Source organism: Bombus pascuorum, chromosome 3 (genome assembly GCF_905332965.1).
Source record: "Bombus pascuorum chromosome 3, iyBomPasc1.1, whole genome shotgun sequence".
Taxonomy (NCBI): domain Eukaryota; kingdom Metazoa; phylum Arthropoda; class Insecta; order Hymenoptera; family Apidae; genus Bombus; species Bombus pascuorum.
Window position 1 is genome coordinate 1,424,900 of NC_083490.1, and position 18,853 is coordinate 1,443,752.

The 18,853-nt window shown below is 47.1% G+C and overlaps 1 protein-coding gene across 5 annotated transcripts in view; it reads left to right on the forward strand.

Moving 5' to 3' along the window:
• Nucleotides 1-17,761, forward strand: part of LOC132905248 (EEIG family member 2) — a 53,516-nt gene extending 35,755 nt beyond the window's left edge. For 3 of the 5 annotated variants that reach the window (XM_060956370.1, XM_060956371.1, XM_060956372.1), the window contains exons 3-10: nt 6,739-6,859; nt 6,939-7,129; nt 7,241-7,443; nt 7,648-7,867; nt 8,928-9,596; nt 10,984-11,136; nt 13,010-13,215; nt 13,510-17,761. In XM_060956370.1, the coding sequence (XP_060812353.1) occupies nt 6,739-6,859; nt 6,939-7,129; nt 7,241-7,443; nt 7,648-7,867; nt 8,928-9,596; nt 10,984-11,136; nt 13,010-13,215; nt 13,510-13,631 (1,885 nt within the window). In that variant the 3' untranslated portion in view covers nt 13,632-17,761. The remainder of the gene's footprint in view (nt 1-6,738; nt 6,860-6,938; nt 7,130-7,240; nt 7,444-7,647; nt 7,868-8,927; nt 9,597-10,983; nt 11,137-13,009; nt 13,216-13,509) is intronic. The other 2 variants (XM_060956373.1, XM_060956374.1) reach the window with 2 other exon arrangements.
• The last annotated feature ends 1,092 nt before the right edge of the window (nt 17,762-18,853 follow it).

An 18,853-nucleotide genomic window follows, 5' to 3' on the forward strand; every position in this document is an offset into this window, starting at 1 on the left:
TGCTAACAAAAACTAGAAATAGTTGAAAAAGAGACCTTTATCGAGTACGTTGACCTGCCGTTGCAAAGAGACGGAGTCGTTATGCCCACGCCCGTTCCTCTCTTCGTTTTACCGTTTTGCACTTTCGGAAAAAATTGCGAAACGTTTATCGGGGTAGCTTTGAAATTCGCTCGATCGAACAATTTCGAATAAATGTCGCGGATGAATTATTTTTAGCTTAGACCGTTTGACATTGGTCGCAGGAGATGGAGATTTCTCGTTGGTTAGACGTTAGACGTTAATTTATTAGAACGGATCAAGGGGTCGATAAGACGGAATATTTGAGGAGAAGGCGCGGTTGCCGATTCAATGGGGAAATTGTGTCCGCCCGTGAAATATCGCGCGATTGTGTAGCGCGTGACGCGCGATGGCGAAGGCTCGCGTGCAAGGTGAATCAGAAATAGTCGCGAGATTTCGTTGTCCCTCCGTCGCAATATCAATCGATTCGTTGTTTCGCCGATTACGCCGGACGGTTAAACGCGAATGCATCGATCAAAGCGAAAATAACCGTGATCCGCCTTCGGCCTGAATAAACAGTCGATTGACTGGCATTCGTCGAAAAAACCCGCCTCCGCGGCGAATCTTAATCATAGGATATTCTTTTCGAGTCAGTCTCATTTATGAAGTCATCCGATCGTATTTTCTGTATACCGTGTATACGCGTCGTACTTGGAAGATCGCGATGTACGTCCGATGTATCGAGTATCGAGTTATTTAGAACGCTACTGCAGGAATGTTATCTATTTTTTAATTTTTATCCTCATCGAGTCTCTGATAACTCGCGAAAGACTATCTCGGTCTTCTTACGCGCGTATTCTCAACCACGTGCAAGTAAATTTCACATTGTGCGAACGTTATCTCACGCATATACCGTTCGTCATTCGTATTTATCAAAGTTACTCGGACAGCTTTTATCGTATAGAAAAGCCATCCTACGCAAAGTCACAGAGTCGTTTAAAGAAGGCATCGATAGCCACGAATAAAATCGAATAGAACTGCCGTTACGCTATTCGACCGTTTGCGACTACCTTGGCAACCGTATCGCCGATTACGAGACACGACCAAGCGATCACCTGTGCGTGAAAGTGCCACGAGAGCCGACCGTTCGGTTGCGAATAGCTAAGTACACGCGAGAACATGGGCTTGCATTTTCATCCGAACTCGATTGCGAAACTGCGAATGACACACAATCCGGACAGCCTTGGAGCAGCCTTGCCCACGGCTAATGCAACGGTCGAGCTCGTTCGTGATCCCTGAATTATACCCGGTGACGTCGGTGAAAGTTATACCCGTGATCCTTGTATCGAACGTTCGGCGATCAGTTTCACGAAATCACGGTGCGTTGCACGCATACGGCAGAAGAAATTTCGTTGCTGCGATTTTTCCCACCCGCGTGCTGGGATTTCGTATCTCGACCGAGAGAAAATTGCGTCTCGTTCTTTCAAACGCATCTTTTGCCTCCTTTTTGTCGTTGGAACGCGTTTGAGTCGAGAGAACGTGGACAGCGAAATAGTAGCGGATAAATTGAAAACGCGGCCTCGTTTCATCGCGTTTCATCGTTTCATCGTGCATCGCCGTCGTAAAGCTAGATCGAAACGTATGGATGGTTTGCAGTCGAGGCTCGACCTATTAAACTTGTAATTGTAGCCGTGGCAACGGCGGTCTTTATCGCTTCGTGTTTAAGAAATTAATCGAAGGTTCCGTTGGTGTTAGTTGGATTCGGTCGTTAACTTTAAGGGGTCCACCGGTACGCTCCATGTTCCCGCTTACGAATCTCACCGCTTAAAGGTTACTACAAAGCGGTGACCATAATCAGCTTAATAGGTCTCTATGGACAGTGCTTAATCCCGACAAGGACGTCGTACGCATTGTTCGGTGTACGCGAATTGATTTCACGAAATACTCGAATCCACTGGAAAAGCGCAAGATCAGGGGAACGCGGGTGATGGGTTTTTTCCGTTCAGGCTATTCCAAGATTTTACGATTACCGAGAAAACCTCTTTCGATCCATTTTTATTTCGCCGTGTATTTTAAATTTTCGCTTTTAACGTATACGAACTCGACGTGTAATCGAATCTCCGAGTAGAATCGAAATATTTGTAAAGATTCTTGAATCCGATTCTGGAATTCCAATTTTATCGTTTATTTCGATTTTCCAAATCTCATCGGAAGATAGAAGTTTAGAAAGTGTGGAAGGTTTCGCTCGCTTGTTTTTCTTTCGAAGCACCGATGACTCCGCTGCTTGGACAAGCAACGTCACTTTTTTTTCGGCGTCGCGGCGCGCCACGAGCGTCGACCGGTGACATATTTGGAGCAACGACTCGGTCCAATTGTCCGTGGAGTCACCGTCGTTGCAGCGCTGACTATCTTTCGCCGCTGATTTTCTCCCGTGCTCCGGCCACTCGCTTTCTTCCCGCCTCTTCCTCTTCTCCGTCCCCTGCTATCGATCCAACGCGTTCCGTATCGCCAGATTAAAACAATTATTCGAAAAATGAATTCCGCTTGCTGGTAGAAGATGAGACACGGACAGAGCCGCTTTGTCGCGTATATCGTTCTTGCAGATAGAAGAGACGGGGCACGGTTTCTCTTATTGGATCGGATTAAACGCAAACTGCAGGACGACCGAGTACGTTCGAGCGGATAATAGATAGTTCTATAGTTGGGGGTTCGATATCGTTGGGTGCAATTTGCACTTGGCGTAGGAGACGAAACCACGGAGCGAATTCATGAAATATTCAAGACGGTACGTTATTCTTTATCCGTATCGTATGTAGAAAGACAAAAGCAAAGTGGAAAGCGGAGAAGAGGGTAAAGGAGCGCGGAGATTCGTCGCGGAGCACGGCCACGAAGACCTGTTGACATCCCACGCTAATATCAACCGTGGTAGAATCGTCGTAGGTAGAGTAGGATCAACGATCAAATTACCGAGCGCACGGTGGTTGAATTTAATCGTCGCCTTCGGTCTACTCGATCTACGGGTTAAATTCGTTCCGTAGCTTTTATCTTCGTCCGTCGAATTGGAAATTGTGGGTATACGATTGAAAGTTCGCCGTAAACGCCAACTCCTAAACGATCGTCTTCGACGAACGACCACGGTCTGTGCAGGTACTTGAATTTTCCCGAACGAAATCGAGCAACCAGATCGCTCGAGTCGAGCGAAATACGTAGCAAAAGGGAAATACAGATTCGCTTGGGAAATCGTTTCGCGCCGTTTACGGTTTTTTTTTTTCGTGTACAAAGTTTCGTCCCTGAATCGGAGAATCGATTACGAGGCTTCTTGCTCCCCAAGCTGCTGTGCAATATCATTTTACGAGCATGACGTACGTTGGATGGACTATCGTCCGGCACGCGAGCAACCACGTTAAATCGCGTTTCCGGATTGCGTCGATTCCCTGGATACACGTGTCTTTTATCAAGGAATCGATAACTTTCGTAGCCACGTGCCGCTTACTTTCTGTTTGCGAAACCGTTGCCAAGGAACGCGCCCTTAATTAAACAACCAAAGACAAACGACAAGGTGTCGAGCGAACGTTCGATTGGAAATTCGACGTCCATCCGTGAAGCAGGACCGGCAAAAGTTAGAGCTTTCTCGTTAACCGAACTCTGACCGAGGAGAGGGAAAAGTTTACGACGCTATTCGCTCCACGTTTGTCGATTCTCGTGTCGATGAAACGTCGATCAACGGTGGCGAATTTCGTGTTCGCGTTGAAACTGAAAATTCGTCGGTTCTCAGGGCTCTGTGGCTATCTAAATTTTTGGACGCATCGGAGGATAGCTCGACCCGGTTTCCACGGTAATTGGCTCGTGTTTCCCGCCCGACGGACAACGGTTTGTCTCCGGACCCGTGCGAATCCCGTAACTCGACGGCCGTCCCGCTGCCAAAGCGTCGACCGTGGTTTCGTTAAACGCCTCTGCCATGCTTTCACAAGCTGCCCGCCACGATATCCTCGCGTTACCTTCGGATAATAAAATTCCTCGCTCGGATAATCGACTCGACAGCGAGAAAGAACGATCGCCGGTTTATCCGACCCCTAACAAAGCAAAGTACCTAGTCTCGCTAAATTCAACGAACTTTCTGATTATCCTTCGATTCTTAAATTTATCGAGAGAAACGAAAAGCCTTCGTTGGAGACGATTCTGTACGTTATATCAGATAGCTCGTTATAGCAGATACTACTCCGTTAGAACGTAATCCCAAGAGAAGTATCGCTAGGGGACTTTTCGTCAGAATCCGCGAAGAAAAGTCGATTCTGCTTCGCGTTCCTTCGATCTCCGGCAAGAGGAAAAGATAGGTTTCAGGGCCGAACAACGGCGTAACCGCAACGACTACTCGTTGTTCGTTGGATTACAGAGCCGAGTTAGCGATCCAGCGGATAAACGCCAAAGACGAAATTTATTCGTCGATTTTCGCGCGTGAAATTACGCTGGTCGCGGGATACGATCCGCGTTTAACTCGACGACTGCGGTATCGCGAAAGTTTACGGCAGGCGGTGCAGCAGAGGCGGATAAAAAGTACGACGGAATTAGGGTCGACTGGTATCGCGATACGGAGCGTGGCTCGGCCAGGGTTACGAAGCTTCTTCTTTCTCGTTCTCGTCATCGAGAAAGGTGAGAGGAGGTCGGTCTTGTTATATCGATATTCAGGGGCTCGTGAATGCTTTTGCCGGTAGCCTACGTGATCGTAATTCCTCGACTGGATGCCTCGTCACGTTCGTAGTTCGTGGCAAATCCTTTTCTTCCGCTGTATAATAGTGGCTCCTTTGATCGAGCTAAAGATGAAAGAGACGTTGCGCGGGGGCGGAAGGTAACTCTCGACACCTTGGTGAAAACGCGAGACGACCGAGGACTCGAATCTCCTCGGCGATTCGCTGGCCCAGTTTCTCCGACGACTACCCGTCGGCTTATCTGCAATTCTTATGCTCCGTACGATCGTTAAACGTAATTAACCTTGCACATTGTGACCGTGAAATTATACGCTAGCGGACGATCACGGTTCGATTATTTCGAAAACGTTGCTTCGATGATCAGCTCGGGTCTCTCTCGTATTTCGTCGATCGCGTTTGAAAATTTTGGTCGTGTGCCGAGTCGACGAATCGGACACGTTGCGCGATCAGACCGTTGCGAGAATAACAAAGAAAACGACCACGCGCTTGATTCGTTATCGGTTATCAGCAGGCCGCGTCATCGCTCGCGTCCTGCCCCTGTAACCCACTATCCGACATTTAATCGCCACAGGATGCAAGTTCTTTCGAAACTTTCGAAAATTACACGTGGCACGCTCCGTTCATCTCGTCTACGCGCCTTCCTTCCGGTCAACGCAACTTCCTTTAAAAAAGAAATTACGCCTGACGAAGCTAAGACATTTTTACTCGATCATCGATCTTCCGCTTCCTTTGCCAAGCACTATTTATTCTTTGAGTGCTGCGGTAGCTGCTACTCGTCACGACAGAGGAAAATATTTGATAAAACCTGTTGGCGAATTCGTAACAACTAAAAATGCCGATTCCACTCGATAACAGGCTGACTTTTCCAGCGTCCAGGATACGCGTACCCGGTTAACGGTGGACCAAGATGGACTAAACCCGCTAAGCCGCGCGATCTCGTTAACGAGTGAAATCCGTGCAACGAATCCGTACACACGGTCGACCGATGCGTTTACGGGCAACGACGTTGATCATCCGTTGGTCGATTCTGGGAAAACTTCGAGTACGATTCGGTATTTCCATCGTTCAACGGGACGACGACCACGCATCTTGGATCCACGGATCGCGTTCCTCCGAAGCGCACGAGTGCCTTTGTCGTTCCATTCTCCTCGACAGCGTTTCGTTTCCCGGAAGTTTTTCTGCGCGCCACGCAAGGTCGATACGACGACGGTGGCTCTCGACTAGCGAGAAGGGTGCGTGTGGCGTGGACAGCGTTTACGAGTCGGGGAGGGTGCTCGAAAGGAGCGCGAAGCGAATCGGGAAATCCAGGAAAACCCCGTTGTATTTATTTGCCATTGGAACAGCGTATCGTAAAATCGTTATTATCGGAGAATTTGCATTTCGTAACAGGCCGAGCAACCTTCTTCTTCTTTCTCTGTACTTTGCATAGGTAATGCGATTGATCGTGAAACGTAACAACGCGCACACTGTATATATGTTTATCTATCTGGTTCGATTGCAACGACTCGACCGAAGGCCATTCGAGAGACAGAATTCTCTGTCCTCGAATGAAAATAGAATAGGAGGGCTGTTTTATCACACGCTACTCGCCAAACACGTACACGCCACTTTCTAGCTTTGGTTCTACGCATTCTACTTGCATTGCGACTTATATGGAATTCGTCGCGCGAGACACAAACAACGACAGCACATAATTCAACCCTTTGTACGATTCGATACGTGACGATGACGCGACCTCCGAGCGGATGTTCCCTTACCGGAAGCAAAGTGGTCTGAATATTCATTTAAACGACTGGTTGGTAGATCCCGGTGAGAACTCGCCGGATCAGCGGTGTCCTGCGCGAGACTGTGAATCATCGTTGACCGTGAATTTCGTTTAATCCCTTTGTTCCACGAGCCACCACTCGCAAACTGGTCACCGAAATTCGTTCGCTTTACAACGTCGTTCCGAACCGCGTAGCAAATGAAAATGCAATTAAGTTTCACGTCCGACCTATTTCTGCACGCATACTCATGTGTTTCTTTTTCGTTTCAGGGAGGAAGTGCAGGAGCATACCGTCAGATGGGACGCTAAATTCGGGTTTCTATGCAAGATGAGCGCCAACGCGTCCACCGGTATTCTCGACCCGTGTATTTTAAGGATATCCGTGAGAAAGGTGACTCGTTTGAATTTGCCCCTGAACGGGGCAAGCGTTTCCCTTTTCTACCTGTTCTAACGATAGATTATTTTCGTAGGAATTGAAGGGAGGCAGGTCCTTCCAGAAGCTGGGATTCACCGACCTGAACCTCGCCGAATTCGCAGGAGCTGGACTCTGCAGAACGAGGTATCTTCTGGAAGGCTACGACTCCAGACACAGACAGGACAATTCCATGTTACGCGTTGCCATCAAGATGAACATGCTGTCGGGAGATATTCTGTTTAAAGTGTAAGTTGTAATCCAACAGGTGTTTCGTCGTCGTTTCGTAATCTAACGATTAAACTCGACGATCGTACCTGTGGTTAGACGGAATGACGAAAGCTGAATCGCATTTTGTAGGCCGTCTCCGTCGTTGAAGCAAACGCAGCTCGCAGTACCTGGCGTACCAGGTGTTTCCGGTGTGACGACGGACGAAACTGCATCCGAGAGGTGTACCAATCGAGAGGATTACGTATCCACTGGTTCGTTAGCTGGAAGTATAGCTAGCGCTAGCAGCGGTTTTGGTAGTCTTCCCAAAAAGAGGCCTGCCCTCTTTTCCTCGGGTAACGAACGAATCTTATTTCACCGTCTTTTCGTGTTCTTTCGTCGAATCGAATAAAATCGAGTAAAATAAACGAAGAACGACGATTCGCGGACGAATCGTTAGAGAATCGAAACTCGGCGAGAGAACACGAGAGGAACGAGGATGGTGTAATGGGTACGGTTTTCACGGTCGACGAATGGTTAACACGACGTTGGTTTTTCAGAGCTTCTCAGCGGGACGGAGTCCTACGATCCAATGACCCTAAGCGAGATCGTACCGTCGGCTCTTCCAGTGGAGACTCTAACCGAAGCGCACACAGAGTCGGGCCATTCTCGCAATAGCAGCAACACCAGTCAGCTGAGCAAAGGCTCCGGCTATGGATCTTTAAATTCGCATAGTCAACACAGTAGGCAGAGCAGTAGTGGTGACAGTGGCCACATTAGGTAAGGCCACGCGGTCGCCCCAGGATGACAAACGAGACAGAAAAATACGCAAACGTTAGAAAACTCTTGTTCAGGGTAAACGAGACGGAGATTCGGGAATTTCAAGCGAAGAAAGAGAAATTAAGCCCCGATCCGATGTCCAGAGTTCTCTTCTCGAATCTTTCTGTAGCAAGTACTCGTCGAATACTTTTCGCGTCTCGGTAATCGCTTCGATACTTATCCTACCATTTTCGAACGTGTCTTTGCTCCGTCGATCCCTTTCGAACGAATCGGTTTCTTTTTTTTTTTTTTTTTTTTTTTTTTACTTTGAAAACCATTTTGCCCCGACGTTCGATAGACACTGTCGCGATCAGCGTGTTTCTAACTGTCTTTTTGGTTTTACTTGGACGATAAGTGCGCATGGTATTTTACATGGGATCGAGTAAGAGGAATCTCGTAACAGAAACACAACTGTTCGTACGAGTAAGAACGCAACCAAGAACATCACCCTGTAACATTCACTAACAATTTCTTCAATCGCGCGCCACTAAATACCATGCCCGTCGCGCTTGCGATTTTGCTTTCGAACTCTACGCTTACGTCTATATTCTAATCGAATCTTTCGACAGAATCTTTTCAAATTTCATTATCGGTAACTTTCTAGAAATTTCTCCTCGGAGAAGTTTCGGTGCTTGCCTCTTAACAAAAGGAACATCAACACGTACGCCATCGAATTCTCTCTACTCTACCGAACTTACTAACTACTCGGACTCTTATTATCTTAGCACGTGTTCGTTGAACGGTTGTTGACAAGAAGGCATCGATAACGATTTACGAGGGAAACATTAGATTTATTTCTTTTTTTTTTTTTGTATTTTTCTTTTTTCTTTTTTTTTATTTTTGTTACTTTCTTGAGACTCTGGATTTTCTCTCTTGCCAGATATATATATTTTTATTTTTATTTTTTTTTTTTTTTCTTTTTACGTCTCCCACATCTTCTCATTTTCGTCTCTACTTCATACTGTATATGAGTTTATTATTATTTTTGCATGCTTGAATATTTGTGTTGTGATCTTTATAGGTCACCCTCCTGGCCGGTATGGGCTCCACGTATCCCCAATGTCTCCCAAAAGTCCTCGTGCCAGCAGCCTGCCAGACCCGAGACCTCTCTCGACTCTGAATCCCCGACCTCGTCTTCCTCGATGCTGCTGGACCCACGAAACAGGTTCTGGTCTATACCCAGCCCTCTTTCGTCTCGCGAGGGAAGATCGATCGCGCGGAATCCTCTAAGATCGAGTATAGCAGCCGTTCCTCTATCGAACGATCAAAGCGAAACGAATCGATCGAGGAACGGCGTGGTTTCGAGCGACAACGGTCGCGTTAACGAAAACGCCTGTAACGACTCTGGCGTGTTCAAAGTGCCCGGACCACAGGACGTCCCGCGACACTTGCGAAAGAACGTCGAGAGGAACAGCTTCGACGCGCTAAACGAACGTAACGCGACGAATTCGGCGACGAACGATCGGAACGAACGAGGGAACAGCGTGAACGTGCCAACCGCAAAACCGAGAATCGGTCAGCCAGGTTGGAGAAGTATCTCGAAAACCTGCGACTGCATCGAGAAAGGCAAGACGAGTCCGGTTTTGCGGCTGGTTGACCAGGCCAGAGCCGTATCCTCTCCCGATCCCCTACATAGGCCCGATAACCCCAGAGCCTCGCTACGTTCCGCGACGACCGCTCAGACCCTCAGGTAGGTTTCATTCATCAGCGACTTTCTTTGTTATAATTGTTTTTAATTAAATCCCCCTGTCCTTCCGTTCGATGATTTTCTGCCTTCCATCTGTTTTATTTACTCCCTCTGCTCGTTGTTCTGCGTTTAACCGGCGTAGCGTAGTTTCATAGGTTTTGCGCGAGCAACCCGCGGTAGTCGTCGAGCGCGTCGACTCGATTTCTGGATACGCGAGTACGTTCTTTTAAATCGACAATGTCTGGTATCGGATGTCGTTCGTTTAAAAGGACCGACCATCGAATCGACGAGACTCGTCAAAATCCGAATCGTGCGTCGTAGTATCTCGAGTGAACGGAACAAGGACTGGCGGTTCTTTTCTACTTGCGCCTTTTTCCACTCGTTCGGTTACGAGCACACGTATCAATTTTTTGTTCTTTTTATAATTTATCGCAATTACATGTTTTTACGTAAACTCTCGTCGCGTATTTTTAGCACGTACGCGTTAGGTCCTAGGCATATTTTCTCCATCGCGTCGTTACGATTCCTCGAAACGATGTTAGAAATTAACGACGCTCGACGTCACAGGTATTATATGTACGATTTTTAACATTCTATCGACGAGGCATCGGACAAACACGTTAGATACACTCGCTGCGACATCAGCTTTCGCTTCGTTTCCTCGATCGCCCGAGTTTCCCTCTACAGATGCTAAAATTCGACGATTCTAAGTAGCGATTTTAGTATCGTACGATCGTAAGACGTTCTCTCTGATCTCTCGCGTGTAAAAGTTTACAGGAGGCGCAACTGTACTTGAACACGACGCACGTACTAGAAGGAGGATATTGGAACAGCGTTTCGTTAAACACGCTCGAAGGGACTGTTTCGGTGAAAACGTTTGGATCGAAATTTCTGCTTCTCGTTGTTTGCTAGTTGCGGAGAAGGAAGAACATCTGTCGGCCGAAAGATGGATAACAACTTACGTTGTACAGTTTTACCGTTGATACAGTTGCGCGATAGAAAAACCGGCCGTCGTAGAAAAGCGTCGTAAACGATCCGTTGATAAAGCGATCACGATGACCTCGAGCGATCGAGCAATATCGACAAGCTGCGCGGAAGATGTATCTCGCCGAACGCTTCCGCAGTCGACGCGCTACTCTCCACTTGCCTCCGACGATAGCTACGAAGAAAGCAACGTAATCGTTTGGACGACGAAGGATTTTGGAGGAAAAGGCAGCTGCGACTGTGGAAGCGTGCGCGACGTACATCGAAGAAACACCGAGGGGGCGAACGGGTATAGGGAAAAAGGGTAAACGAAAGAAAATAGGGGGACGAAGCGAGTAACTTGAACGAAGGACGAGAGGAGGTGTAGCTTTCCTTGCAGTTTGGATGGCTTTGTGAATCCTTGCAGGGGTATTGGCGGAAGTCACCGGAAGTTGCTGGACGGGGCGGGGGGCAAGCTGGCTACGGTCGCCACCAGCCCAGCGGACTCCGAAGAGTCCTCCTTAGGGGTACCGGAAGTCGCTCCACCGAGCTCCCAGCACCGAAACAGCATAACCCCACCGTCAGTCCATGCTTTCGTCTTAATTCTCTTCGTTTTTCTTTTCTTTTCTAATTTTTTCTAGTCTCTGTATCTTTCTTTCTCTCTCTCTCTCTCTTTCTGTTTCTCGCTTTGCACTTTCGACGTGACTCGCGCGGACACGTGGATACAGACACGACGTCGAAGCCTTGATATCGAAATCGGAACTGCGTCGTGCCCGTCCTTCGTTCCACGACGCAATTGCGAAATTCGGAGCGTGTTTCGAGTATCGGAATTACAACTTTTTAGCCGCTGTTCCATAAAGGAACAGGTTAAATGTACAAAATAACAAACGAGTGTCACGTACGTTTGCATAAAGTCATGATTCAGCGAAATTACGGGCAAGTACGAGAAAAACAATTACGTAAACTTGATTTATGCGATATTTAATGAGTTTAATTCGATCGTTACAAAAAAAGAAACGCCGTCTAATACTCTGGTTGAATTTTTTACGTTTTCACGAACCGCGTTGAACGACTACGTAGAAACATACGCAAACGTATTGCGCCGATGTCTCCACATGTCCGTCTGCGAAACTTCTAGAACTATTAGAAAAACTATTAGACAATATTTTTTTAAATTCCATCCAACTTAAAAAGCGAACGAGCTTTGGCAACTTTTAAACGCGTTTCCTCTATCCGCTGTGCTTCGATCGACAAGCCTTTCCATCGATTCGATGCTACTGATACTCGTAATCACTTTTTTGCACGTATATTTTTTATCAGTTGTAAACGATATAAAAATGTAATTTCATTAGACTAAGTTGCTCGTTGATCTTGATCGATCGACCGTTTTCCCACGATGGAAAGAACCGCTCGGGTTGTATACTCTCGCGCGAAACTATCGGCGTTCGTTCTCATCCGCTACAATCACGATATTTTGTAGTTTTGCCGAGGAAAAAGTGCAAGCGCAAAGAGTCGAGCACTTGCGTAACTCGGACCTGTCCATAAGCGGATTTCACCTTGTAACGAATCTCTGACATTTAAAATATCGAATATGCGACGTCCGTAAGGTCTATACCGCGCAGCAAATTCGTCGACTTCTCTGGCCGCTTTTGCAAGTTGATTCGGCGAAAAGCAAAGAGAGCGCGAGAAGAGCGGCGAATTTGGATAGGGCTGGCTCGACTCGCCGGTCCGATTCGTAACGTAACGTAACGTAACGTAACGTCGATGTGGTGACGGTTGGCTTGTTGCATGCGAACCCAGCGTATTCACTTTGGCACATATTCGATCATAAAAATTAGCAGTCTCGCCGCTTGATACGCACCTTCCTGTTTAGCTTGTTCTCATCTGTCAGCCTCGTCCCAAAACGTCCACCGTATTCGATCGTTACGAGACGCGTTCAAAAACCGGTCACTCGCTTTCGACCTTTGCTTTTGTTTCGTTAGCGTCGTAGCAACCAACAACAGCTCTCGTGTGTTCCTTGATCTTTGTATCGAACGTGACGATGTTTTTGCACGAGGTGTGGTCGTGGAAATTATTCGTGTCCAATTATCCCGCGAGGAAGACGAGCGCTGGCACGGAATTGCCATCTTGTAAAAGCCGACACTGTCGTAAAATCGTAAAGAATCCAAGGACCGTGTTTCTTAGGAGCAATAATAAATATTTATTAACTTTGTCTCAATACCTTTCATGGCCGGATGTTCGTGTTTTCTTCTTTTTTTTTTCCTCCTTTTTTTTGTTCATCGTCCGACCAACGACCATGTCCTCTGCGGCGATTTGCTTCTTGGAAAATCTAAGATGAAACGGAAAAGAAGAGACGCATTATTCCGTGCCAGTGCTCGAAACGGCAGAAATCGAAACATCGAGAAGGAAGAGAAAAATAGCGTATGGTAATTGTCGATTCGTCTGTTCCCTAGAAATCCTTCCGGTGGTTCCGGTCTCAGCGAAACGGGATCTCTGGACCGAGCAAAGGCGGCGTTGGAGCGTAGGAAAAAAGCGGAAGATGGCGCGGGAAATCCGATCCTGTGCAGGGTCGAGGTGACCAGGCCGAACCCGGACTCCCTGATCGACGAACTGATCAAAGCAACGAACTTGGAGCAGACGGATCTCGAGAGCTCCGAGAGTACGTTACACCCTCTGTTTCATTTCGTACTCGACTCCGCTCTTTCTCTGTTTTTTTTTTCTTTTTTTTTTTTTTTTTTTAATCGACAAATACGAATGGTCGTTGAAACGCGACGTAAAAAGTTATAATTGGTCGATTAAACGTAATTGGTTTTTCGACGTCAACAAGACGCAATGCAAACAGCATAATCGAGTCTACGGGGAAAAAAACTATCGACTACTTTACTTTTTTCATTTTTAAACGTCGCGTATCTAACGCCTGATCTCTAATGTTTCTGATTATCGATGTTTGTAGCAACTGGACTGCAACTATTCATAGCGAAAGACGGGACGACCGCGCTCGGTAGCCACGAGATCAAAAGTCAGATGCCCGCGGGTGTGTTCAAGCAGGTGGTGATGGAAGAGAATAATAGGTAACACGAAGCTATCGCGGCGAGAAGACAGTACGCGAGACAGGCCAGCGCTACGTTTTCGCTGGCCCTGGTGCCAGAGCTCGTCTACGAGGCCTACGAGCCCCGATAGTTGCGAGGACAACGAAGCTGGACGAGGGAATCGTCGAGAGGACGGTTGAACGCGGCGACCATGGACTCACACGCCGGTGCACCTCGATCTCCTATCCAAATTATTCGTTTCGGTTGCCTATCCGCCTTATCGGAGTTGGGCGCTTTACGCTGCTTCTCGTACGTCGCACCGGTAACCCGATCGATCGTCCTTTGCGCTCAAAACCTTGCTAAATCTTTCTTTTTATACGTCGAGTCGAAATTTATGGAACTGATTTCGCGGTAATTAGCAAACCCGTGGTAATTAGACGCGACGAGTCGTACAGGACGCTTCGTCGACGAAAACCGGTGCACGGGTGCACGCAGCTCGGCCACGCGACGCGTATTCTCTTCCGCCAAGTCGAAGCACAATAAAAAACGATTCCTCTTTTTCCCTTTTCTTTTTCTTTTTTATTTTTCAATTTTCTTCTCGTCGACCGTGCTTCGAGAGCAGATCGAAAAGCGTGTTGTTTACGTAATTAAACGAGAAAAAGATAGTTTTGACAGAGATCGGAGATAGCGTATTAGAAAGCGCGCATCGATGCGCGAGAAGAATGAAAAATGAGAGATAAACAGAGAGAGAGGAAAATATGACGAAGCGCGATCGGCGCTCAATGCGTAACGTTAAAACCGTTCGACGTCGAGTAGCGTTGAACGATGCGCTTCTTTTTTTTTTCTACCTGTGTTCACGGTTCCTTTGTCGTTCGCGTAGACGACCGTGCGGTATACTACTATAAAGCGGACCGAAACACGCGCGTTCGTTTCGATCCTCGAGAGGACTCGATATCGGACAACGTTTAAAAAATATAATGTAAGAGAAAACGCGAGTCTAGCGAGCGTAGACCCGCTGCACGCGCGCTAACGTACAAAAAATATTTTTGAACGATTCATTTCGGCTATACTTTTTCCTTTTCGTCGATTTTTTCTATCGTTTAAGATACAAGCGTTTCGTATGTACATATATTCATGTATATATATATATACACACGCACATATGTACATCTGTATATGTGCATGTGTGCGCGCGCGCGTGTGTGTATATATATATATATAGATATACAAATATATAGCGTTCTATCGTTCAGTTGGTTCGCTCGAACCGAACGGATTCCGCGTCGGACGTCTTCGTCGCTGTTTCGATGATGTATTTATTTTTATTCATGGATTTAACTCCACTTTGTAGTACGTATTTCCGTCTAATATATTCTCGCGAATCGATTTTTGTCGCGACGGTTCTGTACTTTGTAGCCTCTATGCCGGCTCCTTTCTTTTTCCTCTAGTTTCTTTTTTGCTCTCGTTCGCGTATGCGACCTTTTGCGTATGCGTGCTTGAACGTTGCGTGTATGAGAAAGACAGAACGAGAGAGAGAGAGAGAGAGAGAAAAGAGCGTCGTTTCCTCCTCCCTGTCGCGAGAGGAGATTCCATTGTACGAGACACTTGGAATCGGCGAAACGAGATTCATCAAGTGCCACATTATTTAATTTTCGAGGCTGGACAGTTTTCCGTGATATTACTCTATAATTGTCGTATTCTCGTCCTCGTACCTTTTCCGCTATCCCGTTATTAAGCCAGAGATACGAAGCGAAAACAGGGGAAAGAAACGCATAGAAGGAATAAAGGAAGGAAGAAAGACGAAGAAGGAAGCTGGAGTTTGATTTTTTGGTTATCTGGTGCGATCGGCGACCGCGTTAGCGATTCCTTGTATATAGAGCGATAGTAATTGTTACGTAGGTAAATGGCTGGTGTTATATACCGTTCGTCCTCTCCCCCAATTACTCCAATTACCTGTAACTGCTAGCGTATCGGGCGCGGACGGCGTCGGCGAAAGTTCGTCGCGCGTCGTCGTCTACGAAGAAAAATGGCAAGAAGCGAGAAGACGATAACGTTTTGTGTACATAAGCGTGCCTGAATACGTCGAGCGTGAACGAGACTCGTAGAGAGAGACGGAGAGAAAGACAGCGAATAATCGCGGTACGCAAGGAGGAACCGTGGAGAAGAAAGCCAGAGGAAGAAGAAAGAGGAGGAGAAGAAGGGAAAAGTTGCTCCTTGTTTGGCGCCTTGCGACCAGCCATTCCGTTTCGCCGGTAGACTAACCAACTAATTAAAGAAACGAAGCAGAAAAAGTAACGATTAAGACAAGCGCGAAGCGTGTAGCAATCGTGCGCGCAAAAATCAAAAGCTTTCGCTCTAAGAAAAAAGTCTAGCCTCTTTGTTTCTCGTCTATATTTTATACAAGCTTCCAGAGCGAAGATAGCTCTTGGCTAATTTTAACTATTCCATCGTTCTCGCGCTGCAATTTTATTTTACTTTAGCTCGACTCGCGTTTCGTCGTTTCGATACCTTCTACGTTCTCGATAAAACGAACCAACAGTATTCGCGCCTACGCTTGTTTTTCGCTAACGCGCGTATCGCTACGATCACTGCGATCCACGATTCCCTACTTTTTCTACTTTGTCATGGATATTACGGGCTCGCGTGTAAGTCGCCAAGTCGAAATTCCAAGCCTGGAGCGTGATCTATTCGATACAGTTTGATCCGATCGAACGCTGCAACAAGCGAGATATGTCACGGACGTTACAGTGCGACGCGGTAACCTATTACTTAACGGAAAAACCAATATCGCTCGAACGACGCGCTGGATAATTGTACGCGTAAGAGTTTCGTCGCACTTCCTTCCATTTCCCACGATAACGTAAATCGTCTATCGGAAGGTATAAAAAAAAAAAAATTGCCCGACCAACGCAAGCAAGTGCGACTAATCGACGTGGAACGAAACTGGTAATCGAGAGCCCGTAACTCCGTCGTCCCCCCGCGATCTTTCCTCCTCTACGATCATTCCGTTTCTACTCGTTTTCCATTACGCTGTTTGCCGCGGTATTTTTCTCCGATGCTCGTCCGATTTCCCTACGGATCACCGTGTCACGTCGCTGCCGAGTCGCCGACCGGTACGCGCGTCGTACGCTATTTTTTCAAGGTACGTCGATGCGGAGACAAATTTTTATTTAAAAAGACGCACGCTGTTCGGCGACCGGCGATCCTTGTACCCGTGCGCCGCGCAAATTCCTCCACGGTTCTGCCTATCTTACTCTGCCTAGCGTTACTCTTCTCTCGCGTCGCGGATGTTCTTTTAATTTATTCCAGTCGACCGAGTCCGGACACGCGAAGCGAAACGAGCGTGGTATCGTTCACCTCCAAGTCCACGGTCCAATCATCGAGCGGTTCGTTCGCTGTCTCGTGTCCCAATCGCGCGAAATACCCGTCGAAGACCAAGGTGTGTCGAGGTCTAAGTCAGGCTGAGAACGTCGCGGGGGTACGTGATTTCACCGGCCGATTTCGCGCTGTTACGTTCTCCCCTGCGAAGAAAAGGAGTCCTTCGTACTCGAAGAACCAGTTTTCGTAGGAACGCGCGTTTCTAATGCGTTTTGTTAGCCCGGTCCGGTTTTTTGTAACGCGACAGGCACCGCGCGGCTCTTTGTGCTTCCAGAGGCACGAGATCGACGAGCGTTCGTTTTCTGCCCGGTGGAAATTCTCAAGACTTCCCGCAGGGTTCGAGGTAAAAGACGCGCGTCTTTCTCGCGCGTATATCGGACGGACGCGATCGACGCGTTGTCGCGTTCCTTTCTTTCTTTCTTTCTTTCTTTATTCGCTTATTACCTTGGACCGTACGGCCTTTATATTTAAGCGTCGTTCTTCTTCTTTCTCCGTGCAGGAGTCGCGCGAAAAACACCCGGCAGATATTAACGTTGTGATATTTTGTAATATTGTAACGATTACTCGTTGAGTCGCCTCTGTATTACGAACTATATTACACGAACGAGTATCAACTCTTTTGACGTTAAAAGCTGACTTTTGGAACGCGGCTCTCCGGCGGCCTGTAACGTCCGTTTCTTCTTTTTTTTCTTTTTTGTTTCTTATTTATGATTGTTGACGTTTTGTCTGATTCTTACTTTGTGAGATGGATGCGAAACTATCATGTGCTGATAATAATACATTGAAAATCACAAGTTATCGGTGTTGTTTTATCCCAAGCCACTTTCTCCGTTATCGTCTATGCGTCGTAATTTTCGTTCTACGCGAAAATTCGTTTCCATCGATGACGTCGCGACCAACGGAGCGAACGAAACCGCCCGAGGTTTCGGCCTCGTACAAATACGCGTGCAATTAGATACGGTGGCCATTGAATCGTCTGGCAGACTCGTAAATGGCGAGATTTGACAATTTTTCAAACGTCAAAGACGTCGCGCGTTCGTCAACCACGGATTACGGACTCGTCGATCTTTGACTAAAACGCCGCGTCCGTCGATCGGACAGCGTTACGAGGAAAGACGCGACAAAAGTGGCACGTTCCGTTGCTCGAGGTTCAAGGTAACTTTGAACGAATCTCGTGTATTTCGGTTTCCATGTTTTCCTTTGGGAAATTTGGACGAACCGAGAACGCGATAAAAAAAAAAAAAAAAAAACAAAAAGGAATAAACGGAGCGAAATTTCACGTCGGTGTTGTTGTCGCGAATCATCAATGAACGTATGGAGGAAAAATTGATCTACGCGAACCAGGAAGAGGAAACGGCTTACTTTCTCCGCCGTGGACAGATCCACGGCTCTGACTTAACATCCGTTCGTACATACCGGCGCTCGTTTTACTCCGAGCGTTATGCGAACGCTTTCACAACGTAACTCGCTTCTGTTACGTCTAAATGAAAACAAACGTGGATCCGTACCACCGAACGTAATAGGATGCGACACGAAGAAACAACTGGCTCGATTCGTGAAAGGCTTGCTCGTCCTTCTTTTTTCGCGTTTCAGATCCAGCCATTAGATCCATTCCACGTTTTCTTACGGATTTATCTACTTTCTACGCTATGTCGTAATTATTTCGTTTCTCCGATTCTACGACGTCCGATTTTCGATATATTCCACGTAATTCGTTTGCGATCTTCTTATTTCGCTGTCGTACATCGTCGACGCGTCTCCGGGGACGAATCGCGGAGGAAAATATGAAAAACTGAAGAAAAAAAATACGCCGACCGCATCGTTGGTTCTCGCAACGATGCTGTTGCCAGAACGTGTTTCGTAATAATTTGAATTACTGATTTCAAGCCG